General features: G+C 39.4%; 1 protein-coding gene across 3 annotated transcripts in view; it reads left to right on the top strand.

Annotated features, from left to right (window-relative positions):
- The window catches only part of ARHGAP10 (Rho GTPase activating protein 10), a 303,935-nt gene that overhangs the window by 163,963 nt on the left and 126,595 nt on the right, over nt 1-13,377 (top strand). For 2 of the 3 annotated variants that reach the window (XM_081302995.1, XM_081302993.1), the window contains one exon: nt 9,894-9,968. The exons of the other annotated variant lie outside the window; for it this stretch is intronic. In XM_081302995.1, coding sequence (XP_081159121.1) covers nt 9,894-9,968 — 75 coding nt within the window. The remainder of the gene's footprint in view (nt 1-9,893; nt 9,969-13,377) is intronic. 3 annotated transcript variants of the gene reach the window in all.

Below are 13,377 nucleotides of genomic sequence, written 5' to 3'. Positions count from 1 at the left end.
TGAACACAAATGAAAAATTGTCCCTTGTGGCAACAGGAAAGGAACTGTGGGTCATAGGATTAATTGAAATAAGCCAAGCACATAAAAGGCACGTACAGCATGATCTCACTCATGTAGAATCTAAAAACGTTGATCTTACAGAAGTTGAGAGTAGAATGGTGGTTACCAGAGAAGGAAGGATGGGCAAAGGTTGGTCACTGGGTACTAAGTTACTGTTAGATAGGAGTAAGAAGTTCTGATGTGCTGTTGGAGAATTGGATCACTACAGGCAAAAGTAATGTGCTGTGTTTCAGAAATCTAGGAGAAAAGATTTTAAATGTTCTCACCATAAAGAAATGATAAATGTTTGAGGAGACAGGTATGTTTAATCTGATTTAAACATTATACAATGTGTATTGTATTGGAATATCACATGATACCATGTACTTACGTACAGTTTTTAAAAATTTTTTATGTATCAGCTAAAAATAAATTTAAAACAGAGTACTGGCATTGGGAAGAAGGGATGGCGAGGAAGAGAGAGACGGCAGAACAGAGTTGACGACCTGTTGGTCTCAGTAAGGGAAAGGGAAGCCTGAAAACTGGCTCCCCAGCCAACAAAGATGGCACCTTCAGCCAACGGGGAGAGTATAAGAAGAGCAGCCGGGTGGGGAGGAATAGAGATTGCCTTTAGATACTCTGAATTCAAGGTACCTGTGATAAATCTATAGGAAATATTTAGGAAAGGGGAGAGATGGTGGCCATTGTTGACATAGTGATGATGTCTAAGTATCAGAAAAGCCATTCAGGTGGACGGTGAGGCAAGAAGATAAGGAAGCAAAGGACAGAACCGTTGTGAATCCTTGCATTCAGGAGACAAGAGAAAGGAGAATAATGGAGGCACCAGACAGTCAAAGGGGTAGCAGCAGAGACCGGAGAGTGGGGTGTGAAGACATCCATGTGAGGGAGGACTCGAAGGAGGGATGTCAGCATGTCAGATAGTCCAGAAAGTTCACGTAGGAGGAGGACTGAGAAGCAACCTTTTCCTACTTGAAGTCAAGAAGTGGTTGGGAAGTCTAGAAGTGAAGTAGTAGCTGGGTTGTACTTGTTTTCTCTTGGCATATTCTTCTCACAAGAGCTCTGAAAGATGGCTGACGTTATCAACCAGTGAAGCTAAGGGACGTGAATCGACTTGTTCAAATCCCAGAGCTAGAACTTTGCAGATTCCAATTGAAACTCTAGACTGAGTTTTTTAGACCTATGCATCTCAAGCATAATGACCACGAGGAGGTAGAGATTCCTATATCCTCTCTTTTGAAGAAGTGGAGATGAAGAAAAGAATAAAAGGGAGATAGGTTTTTAAAGAGAGGTAGTTGGAAACTGTAGACAATAAAAAAGGGAAGTAGAGAAGATGGAAGTGCCATTCCCTGGATTTGCCCATCTAGATTTAGATTAAGCCATCCTAGAGTTCCACCTCAGTTCTTACCAGACCAGTTCTCCCAAGGCCTCTTAACATGCACCAGCAACCCAGAAAGGAGTTTTCCCTTGACAGGGAAACTCTGCAGTACCTTGGGAGGTCCATTGGGAGCACAAACGATGTCAGGAATCTGCACCTCTCTGTCTTTAAAATCTTAATATATAACATCTTATGTTTTCAGAGTGTTTGGAATACCGTCTTTCAATCTGCAGAAAACTCAGGCAGTTGAGAAAGTATGCATGATTCATTGGGCTTGTTGTCATAAGCGGCGTCTGAGGCTTGGAACAAATTGGGAGTAAACTGAGACAGGTCACTTAGTTGGACCTGGCACAGCTGGGACTGGGATCCTGATCTCCTAAGTCAGAAACACCTTGTGGTAGTAGAAATAGGGGGAGAAGAATTGGTCAGCAATGAAACTAGTGATGGGGATGCTGGGTTCCCGTTCTCTGTGAAATAGTCCTTTGGCCAAGGCTCACACTGTGGACAAACACTGCAGGGGACATGGAGTGAGTCACAGCTGGTACCTCTGTGAGGCCCTGGGACAGGTGGACATGAGACCTCTGGAAGAATTTGGGTCCCCACGTGTTAACTGATGCAAGAGGAAGCTCCTTGTGATTCTGCAGCTTTCTGTAAGTCCTTGGTTAGGTACTTGGCCAATGGCTTCTATGGTTGTGTAGGAGGAGCAACATTCCAAGAGCTGTCTGGCCTGGAACTAAAATGGTTTCTCTTGTGTTGGCTATAGACTGGAAGCAAGGTCAGTCACAGGTAGCCTACAGTTCATTTTGACCCTAAAATGAAGGTAGCCACTAATAAAGCAGCCACCTGTTGTATTTGAGCCTTGGATGAGAGAGGAAGAGACTTAGCCAAGCCTAGATGTGTGTTTAGAGTCCTGAAATTAACAGTACTTCCAAAAGCACCGGCTCCGACCTGGAACTGGATAGCTGCCTAGTACTTCTTCCATCTTTCTCACCTAGTTGGGACGGGTGCTGGAGCAGATATGATGGACGGACGTGGGAGGGCCCCTCCTGTGCCACTCTGTCTTTCCTATCTTGAGACTCTGGTTTGTATGGATGGGGAAGGACCATGCAAATGAAACCCTGATTTTCCCTGAAAGTGCTTGCTGTCCAGGAGGCTGCCCGTCATGATACAGAAACAGGTTTGCACAAGAATTGTACCTGAAGCTAGCATGCTGGGAAAGTACAACTCCATAGGAAGGGGCAAGGAAGATGAGACACTGGGTGATTATCTGTGATATTTTTCTATCTGCTATCCAAATGGTTATTATCCATGGGAAGAAATGCAAATGTTATTGGTGAACAGGAATTTTGTATTTTCCATGAGTCATTCTTATTAAGTAAATGTTGACTCTCTTCTTGGCATATGCTTGGTTTTCTGAAAGTGGAGTGTGGACAACATGCCTTCCTTGTGGGGGGTTTTAGATGTATTATGCCTAGCTATTTTGAGATGAGGTTTGAATGTTATGCTGTAGTTAGTTTTTAGTGAGTGCTTGAATTAATAAAGAATTAGTTGAATCTGAGGTTTGTTCCCATGCTTTATAAACATAGGCTCCTTTAATTTTCACAATGACCCCATTCCACTTTTTTTTTTTTTTTTTGGACGGTGCTGGGGTTGAACCCAGGGCCTTGCATGCTAGGCAAGTGCTGTACCACTCAGCCATACACAGCCTCCCTTCCATCTTAACCTGTTTTTCAGATGAAGGAGGTGAAGCATAGAGGGAGCAACTTGCCAAATCACACCTAGAGGATGGTAGTGTTGGAAATTTTCAGAATGTCAGTAATCCTAAATTGTGAACAAATTTGTATATCCAGGATATGCTTTTTAAAAATTACAAAAAATTTTTTTTGTTTGGACCAAGGTCCAGAAAGGTGAAAAGGTTATTGAGTGCTCTTTTGATCTTTTCATCTTTATATAGCTACAGTTAATCTTCTGTCTCATTGCTTAGGAATTGCTCTTACCTTCTCTTTGAGGTATTTAATGCATTGTAAGTGTTAAAAAAATAATTTATTCTTGAGTTTTAGAGTTCAGTAGATAACAGTGTCTTACATTCATGGCAGTGAATATGCCCCATTGATGGAACAGAGCAAAGGATTCTTGCTACTGTGTTTATTTAAAATTAATATGAATACACATCTTTGACAGAAACCTAAAGAGTTACAGATTGCTGACTATCTTAAGGGTATGTATGGATCTGTTTATTTCTGTGTAACCTAGGACAGGAGATAGCCTGGAAAGTGTTCACTACACTTACACAGGCACTTAAACAGTGTTATTGAAGATTGGTTGTAAATATAGATGGGAACACATCGCCTTTTTTCTGTAACTCACCCCTGACCTGAAACGACACCCATGAGTTTCTCCATTGCTTTTCCTTGAGTCACCTTCGTGATTTTCTTACGAGTTTTTCTAATCATTTCCTGTGTTACACGTCTTTTCCTTTTATTGTCAAGTGTCTTTCAACATTGGTTAATGTTTATAATTATGTAAAATATGTAAATATTTAAAATTAGGACATTTTAAAATAATGATTAGAATTTACATATGCATAAAATTGCACATTTTCTCATTACATAACCCATCAGGGAATTTGTCTTTGCAGTGCTGGAGAGTCGTGTAAACCTATATTTGTATTCCTACATTCACATGCTTACAGATTTGCACATATGCCTCATTAAAAATGAAATGTTGCAGACTTTTGATGTAAATCCTGTGAATGTGAACATGAACATTAATGACCTTTTACCCTGTTGTCACCACACACAAGTGCAAATAAACAATTCAGTCACTCTGCAAATATTAAGTACCTCATTCCATGCCAGGCACTCTGCGGGTTGCTAGATGTGAGCTGAATGTTTATAGACCCATGGAATTTGATCATTTATTTCTGTAGAATCATGCAGCTGCAAAATCTTTTAAAATAATTTTGCGCCTGTTACCATCAAAAGTGTTTACATTCCATGTTGAGCCCTTCTCTTTCATCTAGTTTTATCTACACACACAGGAACACATGGGAGACCTTTCCTGTCTTGTCTTTCCATATTCCATTTACTTCTTAATCATCAGCATATTAATTCATTATTCATTTCAGTCATTAATATAGTCCATTTATCTGTTAAATGCATAGGACGTGCTGAGCACTGTGTGAGGTAATAGAGAATACAGAATTATCAAAGTGTCTCCTGAAACCAAGAAGAAGGGGGGAACAAAAAGATTTCCTGCCCTAGTTGGTATCAAGTTGATCTCTTAATTTTAATTTCTAGGTCTTCACTTAATTCTGGGTGCCTGAAATATAGTTAGTACTTGATAATTCTGAGGAAATTCAATATTATGGACTACCTCACCTGCTAACTTCATTCCTTTCTCTTTTCCCCTTTTGCTTTGCATTCTTTGCCCTGCTCACCTTTGTGTGTGTGTGTGGTGTGTGTGTGTGTGTGCGCGCGCGCATGCAAACACACTTTGTAATCACCTTTACCTCTCTGCTTCCTTTATTTTAGAAGCTGTTTTTTTCTTATTCACCACATTTACTTGTATCCTACTGTGGTTTAAATGTGTCCCCAAAGTTGCAGTGTAGAAAACTTAACCCATACTGCAGCCGGATTGAGAGGTGATTAGGTATGGAGGGCTCTGCCCTCATGAGTAAATTAACACTGTCGTCTGGGGAATGGGCTTATGATTATAGGAGTGGGCTCCTGATTAAAGAATGTTTTGCCCCCCCCCCCCGCCACTTTTCCTTGCTGACTTATCCTCCTTTCTCCCCGCATGTGATGACAGCAAGAAGACTCTCACCAGATGTGACCCCTTGATCTTTCCAGACTCTAGAACCATAAGCTAAAGAAATTTTTTTTTGTCATCTGTTACCCAGTCCAAGACATTCTGTTATAGCAGCAGAACATAGACTAAGACACAGCCTGTCCAGTCTTGCCTCCACTTCTGTTGTTTGAGTTTATTGATCCTTTTAAATCATATTCTCCTTTTTGTACCTTAACTCTTACTGTCCCAGAGCATCTTCCTTTCTCTCTTGCTTCTCCAGATCACTTGAAAGGGCCTGTGGGTGCCAAATATATTATGGCTCTGGTGATATCTTCTGGGTTCTGAGAGGGAAGCAACTGGGCAGATATTGTGATGAAACTTGATTCATTCCCACTTTTTGATATCTCCTCACAGAAGATGTGGGTCACACTCTGCGGTAGCAGAGTGGCAGATTAGAAGAGACTGGTGATAGGAAGTAAGACATGCTGGATTTGACCTTATCCACTTTACCTCGGGACATCTGTCATCAGATGATCTTCTTTGTATTGGAATTTGTATATTACTATCCATTGAAACCAGTCTCATCTATTAAAAGAAAAATCTTTGGGCTTATAAACACTTTTGGGCCAAATTACAATTTTTTTTTTGCTAAAACCCAGAAAATATTTTATTTATCTATTGGTAAGCCTTTATACACTCAAAGATACAACAATTTGGATATTTAGCTTTCTTAGTTTAGAATACATTTTGGTCCAATCTGTATCTATAGTTCTAAGTTAATTTCAAGTCACATCAACATAGCACTACCTACCTATTTTGTGCCCAACTACTTAATGCAAGGTGCCATTTACCAAAATACATAAATACACACACACAAAGTTGACCTAATATTTCTCAAGGTAATATCTGCATATTGGGAGAGAAGATAGAATAGAGTTCTGCAGTTGTTTGTTTTAAAATTCTAATTCTGGATGTGTTTCAGAATGTAATTTTTTTCTTTAAGTAAAAAGGTAATACAGGTCTATATAGTATGTGCATCTCTAGATAAGTTTGTGGAAATTACTGTTTTTATAATGTTATTGTATTTTTTATATCTTTATTTTTATATGCAGTGCCGAGGACTGAACATCATGTATGCTAGACAAGTGCTCTACCACTGAGCTACAACCCCAGCCCTGGAAATTATTTTTTACATGGTTGAATATGAGCATTCACTCTAAGTGGGGAAAATAAAGACTTAACATGATGTGTTCAAGGTCAAGCATTGAGAATTCTGGTTTTTGGAGTTGTGACTAAGAGATTATGGACTTGGTTTAGAACGTGACCAAGTGTTGAAATAAAAGGAATTGATTATGATTATGTTTAGGGAAAGGGACTATTAGTTTGGGCTAGAGTCAGAAAAGGTAGGATTTGGTCTGGTTTTGAAGGTTCGGATGGAAATTTATTTTACTCATTGCTGAATCTTGAGTAGCTTCTTGCACCTGGCACATATTTGATGAATAAATAGTTGACAGGTGAGTCGCCTTGGGTAGACAAGGAAGGGGCAGACGGTTCCTGTCAGGGGAGAGACCTCAGCCTGAATATAGTCACGAAGGATAGTGTGAACTTGGTTTTCTGTGGGGGACAGCAGCCTGCTGTGCGATAGACGTAGGTAGATGAGTGGGGCCCCTTATGGATACTTACGTACTTGTCAAGGCTGGGAAAGGGGCTTCATCTGCTGGCTTACTCTTAAAATGGGGATGGTGAAGACCTTCGATAACAAAAGTGATATGAATGCTAGGAATATAGAGGGGAAAGGACGGGGGTGGTTGGAATGTTGGTGTTCCTGTGCAAAGAACTCAAGACTATGTTAAAGAGGCAGAGATTAGTCTTCAGTTAGAAGATTGAGTGGACATTGACCTGTCGAATTTGGAACGTGACAAGTTAAACTTGAAAATTCTAATATTTGGTGACTAGAAAGAGTGATCCCTTTGAGCAAGAGGGAAATTGGGGAAGAAGCTGGAAGGGAGGTGATTAGGCCCACTAGTATGAACTGGCATGTTGGTCTGTATTCTCTTAACACAGTTGAGATTTTTATATGAACACGTATGTGTTTGTAGATTGAAGTTCTTCTCGTTTTGTTAGTCCAGGGCCTTTCAAAGAAGTGTTACGAGAGAGATAATCGCACAAGACTTGAGTATTTCATGTGCCATTTCTGAACTGCTTTTGTATGAGATTTATTTAAATTTCATTAAGAAAAGGAAAAACTGTGTTGAGGAACTTTCATTCCCCTTTGCACCTTTCATTATGCATTAGCAATTAACTCTACTCTTCTCATGGTGATGAATTTGAACTTGATCAATTATCTGATAGTAATTACCAGCAGAGTGATGATTATTGCTGAAGTAACATTCTTATTTCATCTTTCCATATATTTCAGGCACTTTTCACAGAGGTGCATATTTGTTTGCAGAATATGACTTGCTCTTTTTACTTCTGGCACTGGGGTCAAGCTGTTGTTGTAGGTTTATTTAATAGAGTAGTGCTGAACAAAATCCTCTGGCATTTTAAACACTCTGGACAGGTCCCCTGGCTTCTAGGAGAAGGAAGGAATGAGTAGCTCAGTCTTTCTCCTTGGAGCAGGCTCAGAATTCTCTGATTTTTATTTCTTGACATTTTCCTCTTCTCTTTTGCAACTTGAGGCAGGGCCATGCTGCCCCATCTCCTGTTTTAGTTAGTGGCTGTCCCGCATTAGGAAGGAGCCTCTTTGCTGCTGGGACTCTTGCATTCTGAGTCGACTGGGGTAGACTGGGGGCTAGCCTTGGCCCTCCTGGTTCTCTGAGCTCTAATGAGAGAATGGAGAGAGAGCATGTATCAGTAGGGCAAGGCTGCTGTAACAAAGTCATATACTGGGTGACTTAAAAAATAGAAATTTACTTTGTCATAATTTTGGTGGGGCTAGAGGTGTATTATAAAGCTATCGCCAGGGTCAGTTTCTTCTGAAGCTTCTGTCCTTGGCTTGCAGGCCGCCAGCTTTTACTGTGTCCAAATGTTCTCTCCTTTCAAGGACACCAGTCATATTGGACTAGGGCCCACCCAGATGACCTCATTTTAAATGAATTACTGCTTTTAAAGACCTTTTTTTTTTTTTTTTTTTTTTTTCTGTATACAGTCACATTTGAAGATACTGGGAGTTAGGACTTCAACATGTAAATCTGTGAAAGTCACAAATTTGGCCCATAATCAAAGGCAAAATAGAACATTTGAGAAGTTTAAAAATGAGTAAAGACAAATAAAAGGCAAAATGGAGGAAAAGAAAAAAACTGATTTCTGGCAAGAAAAAAAGAAAGTGTATGTGGATGTGTGTGTCAGAGTGCATTATAATGTACAGAATGTTTCTAGCATCTTTTTCCTCCCAGCATACTAGGGCCTAGGGTGTTGCCCTTGATCTCCTATGTGGCCTTGGGTCTCAGAGGTTTCCTAATTTGCTCATGCTTGTCTAACTGAGACTTGAATCCAATGCTTTAGACTCTGTCTAGTATTCTTTTCATCAGTGCAGGAGGTAAGAAGAAAATAGACCCCTTTGTGCAGATCTCATGGCCTTTTGTTGTTGAGTTATTTTGTTTTGGAAACTTTGGGGATTAGAGATGTCATTTCCTTGTCAGCCAGTTGTGTTCTTGTTGGCTTTAACATTTGTAGCGTAGAAAATAGACACATAGCCCTGAAGCTGTAACTCTTTGGAAGTATAGACAAGTAGTCCTATTTGGGGGGAGAATTGCTTTATTATATAATTTTTCAAGTCCATTGAATTAGAGAATTCTGTGCAATGACTGCCCATACTCTTATCACCCAGATTCAGCAATATGTACAGGCTGCTCAGTTGCTTCAACCATCTCGTCTTCCTCTTCCAGCAAATGTAAGACAGATGACTTCCATTCCTTTCAGTGGAAGGAAATTTCTTTGTATCACCTGAATGCCTCTCAGTTTCCTGATTGTTTCTCAAGTGTCATTTACAATTGGTTTGTTAAGATGAGAATCCAAAAGGGACATTTATTCAGCATATGAAATTGTGTCTGATGTAACTTTTCTTGCCTTTATTATCTATTGTGCTCCAGGACCCCTGATTTTCAGGTTTCTGCAGAAGAGTTTGCAATGATTTGGTTTATTTTGCAGTAGAGTTTGTGGTTGATACACACTTGGGCAGGGCATATAACAACTCTTTCTTTAAAAATACTGCTTTAGTCTTAACTGGTATCCAACAATCATCCAAACAATGATTTCTTTTTATATCCTAATCACTATATTATTTTTAAAAGACTAACACTTTAAGAGAAATGTGAACAAGTGAACCGAAGAAACATAAGGTTTAATGTATCTTTACAAGTTGCATTGGAATACATTTTAGTGTATCCATGATGCTCGACTTTTCATTAACATTGACTCATTACATTTTTGTCCACATGGAAAATTGATTTAAGTTATTTTCCAACCATAGCACACAAATACAAAGCCGGTTTAAAAAAAAAAAAACAAGTTGGTATAAACACTTGATTTTTGTCGAACATTATTTTTACAGTCAACAGGAATGTTGCTAATATGAGTTAGCAAAGATTATGACTGCAATTGTTTGGTGACAGCTTTTTAAATCTGATACTGTTGTATTTTGCTAACATTTCGTTTCTTCCAATAGGTATAAATGACCAAGGATTGTACAGAGTTGTGGGGGTGAGTTCAAAGGTCCAGAGACTTCTGAGTATGTTGATGGGTATGCCTCTTTTCTAATCATTTTTCCATGCATTATTTGTTAATGTTCATTGACTTCACAACTTAATATTTCATAGTAACATAAAGCATATTTGGGAATCCATTTTTTTCTTCTACTGATGAGTGGTCTCCTGAGCAGAGATGGTTGACTCAGAAGTAGATTAGTATTTGGATTAGCTTAGATTATCTACTTCGCCTCTACTTATTAAGAAGATGATGCACCTCATGGACGAATATCTTTTTTTTAAACATTTATTTATGTATCTTTAGTTTTATGCGGGCATATTATTTTGTTTTTATGTGGTATGGAGGATCGAACCAGTGCCTCATGCATGCTAGGCGAGAGCGCCACCACTAAGCCACAACCCCAGCCCCATGGATGAATATCTTTCACTCCTTGCTCTACTCAGTGAAGTAGCAGTCAGGCTTCTATGATTTGCATGATTTCCAAATTGCCTGTCCATAATCTTGACAGTACATTTGATTGGACAAGACCACTGGGACTCGCTCATTTCTATGGAGCTTCCCAAACTGTCATTTGACAGCGAGGGTCTGACTCTTAGGGATTCATTGGTATTCACAGTGACTTGTTTGTAGTTCGCACCAGGCTCTTCTCCAGAACCACGCATGCTCCATCTGTGCTGATAACACAGTGTTCTTTGGCATCGCAGACTAGAGGAAGCCAGAAAGTGAATTCATTTCATTACCCCAGACATTATGTGAATGACAAAGCGCTTTTGCATTACACACTGCTGTCAGTTCCGTGCCACCTGTAAGGCACTCCACTTCTCCCCACCTCAGAGCAGGCTGCCTCTTGAGAAGCAATAACTCATCTGGCTGCAGGCCCTTGGATATCAAACCAATCTGTCATTCTGACCTTGCTACATATTAATTTATTTGCTGTCTCACTTTAATTAATCAATATTAACAATGCCCCCAGGTAGGCTGTGAATGCATTTAAACCTGTCTGCATCCTAAAGTGTTGTAGTAAAGACTCATTTTTAGAAAGCATAAACTAAGATGAACAAAATCAACTGACACATTATGGATAGCACTGCTTGTTTGGCTGTATTTGAATTAAGGATTTCATAAGCAACAACCTTTTTTTTTTTTTTTTTTTTTTTTTTTAAGCTATTAACCACAGGAAAAATTGCCCGTCATCAGCTGGAGAGCCTTGTTAGGATACATTCGCTTTCATGAGCTGTTTTCATTTTCTGCCTCTCTGGTTTGACTTGGGTGTGCAATTCTGGCAGACAGATTTTTCCTTTTTACCATTAGCAGGCTCCAAATTAAATAGACCCAGGTTGCCAGTGGTTCAGTAGCAGCTGGAAGAGTTTAATGGCACTGCAGCATCTGCTTTTACTTAATTTTAAAATTAGAAACACTTCTCCCATTTCCAACATGGTGTTTTAATGATTAGACCTAGAAGGCTCTTGGTATCAGAATGGGAGATGTGGGCCGAAAGGCACATTTTGGTGCTAAACTGGCCATAAAGATCCTGGCATTATTTTTATCCTATTGTTCACGTTCCAGGAAAGCTTGACCAAGGGTGTTTCTGTGGTCACCATGAAGTGTTAAGCTCTCTCAAAATTTGTTCTTAATCTCATAAAATCCTATACACTCAACATAGCTGAACCCAGGTGATGGTCTCCTCTGCTCCTGGGAAATGTTCCAAGACAGTCCTTAACTTACAAGGTGTTTTTCACTGTCTATCTAAAACCTCAAAAATTGATGACCTGGAAAACTGTCCATACTTTCCATGAGCATCAGAGAAGTCCAGAACACGGGCATGTTATAACCTCCTTTGAATTGCTGGCAAGAGAAGTGCTGCTGTGTTCTCAGTAATAGTCTGTAAAAAGAGGAACTTAGAGAATTGGCATGAGAGAAAGATACTGACTTGTTATCTCCTCATTTAATAATTAATTTGAGGGCTGAATAATATGTTTGTTTTTGTTATCTATAAAGTATCCGTGGTATGAATTTAAGATTGTCAAAAATTTTGGATTTGCATTAGCACCATTTTCTTGTTTGTTTGTTACCAATACAAACTTTAGCTCTCGGCAAAAGAGGTTTATTCACTATTTCCTACTGAATTGAGGATTTCCTTAAGATGTGTCCGTCCCATCCTGATTAAATCTTCAAATTGAAATAATTTGCTACTGCTGCCAAAAACAAAATTTGAGTTTTGGTAGTCATGTATGAGTTCCCATAGATGTTCTTTCTCTCCAGCGTTTCCCACTTCTCTATTGTTTTAAGGTTGTATGTCTTAAAGAGAAGAAAAATTGAGTGGGCCCGCCAAAGTTTTAAGTTTGCTTTTTAAAGCAAGTCATTATCTTTTATTATTCCTGAGATCAATATTTTATTTAAAATTTGGATATTTTCAAAGAGCATTTTGTTGGTAATGCATTTTTTTTCTTTGAAATATAATCTAAAATCTAAGTGAGAAAAAGTTCCAAGCTATTTCATTTTTTGAGAGCTGCTTTTACTTGATTCATTTTAGGTCTTGAGAGCTATTTACTTTAGATTTTTTATTATTGCCATTTTTATATAAAATGTTTTGCATTTTCTGTTTAAAGTATTCTTTAAATACTCACATGTAGAAGTTTGTGGTGATTCCTAAATAAAGAATTTATGCTTAATCTCTTGCACGTTTTCCTTATCTCCTTTCTGTGGAGTGTTTTCTTCCCCCTTTAAGACTAAAATACAGAAAAATGTTTCTCCCCATTATCTTTACCTATTCCATCCCTCCCTCTCCCCTCCCTCTCCCTCCCTCATCCCTCCCTCTCTCATCCCTCATCCCTCCCTCTCTCATCCCTCCCTCTCCCCCCCTCATCTCTTCCTCTCCCTCCATCATCCCTTCCTCTCCCTCCATCATCCCTTCCTCTCCCTCCATCATCTCTTCCTCATTCATCCCCTCTCCTCCTTCCCCCTGTCTCCTCTTCTCACCCTCTTCATCCCCTTTGTCCATTCAACATGAAGAGTGATGGCAGCTGATCATAGAAAGCTCTGTAAATGGAGAAATCATTTATGCTCTTCCAGGCCAGGTGAAGGAGAAGGTAACTGTCGTCCTTCCTGGTGTTGAGACTTTGTCTTCCATCCTGGAATAGAAAGCAACATTCTGCTGAATTTCCAGCAGCCTCTGAACCTTTCCCTAGACTAAGCTTCTTAAATTTCCAAAAGGAAATGCCCACCTGAGGGACGGACTTCCTTTTGTTTACAGGCCATTTTCTTTTGCTGTCTCTGAGTCAGGGCACATAATCTGGTAAAAGTTTGTTTAGATACAGAGTAGTTGAGGAAAGTAGAGAGAAATAACACATAGGGTGTGTTTGGGGTGAGTTATGGTTTTTTAGTCAAGAAGATGAGAATTTAAAAGCTGAATCACAGTAGTTACAGATTAGAACTGAAGTGTG

Source organism: Spermophilus citellus (genome assembly GCF_964194105.1).
Source record: "Spermophilus citellus genome assembly, chromosome: 8".
Taxonomy (NCBI): Eukaryota; Metazoa; Chordata; class Mammalia; order Rodentia; family Sciuridae; genus Spermophilus; species Spermophilus citellus.
Note: the sequence above shows the minus strand (reverse complement) of the source record. Positions and strands in the feature narration are given on the sequence as shown.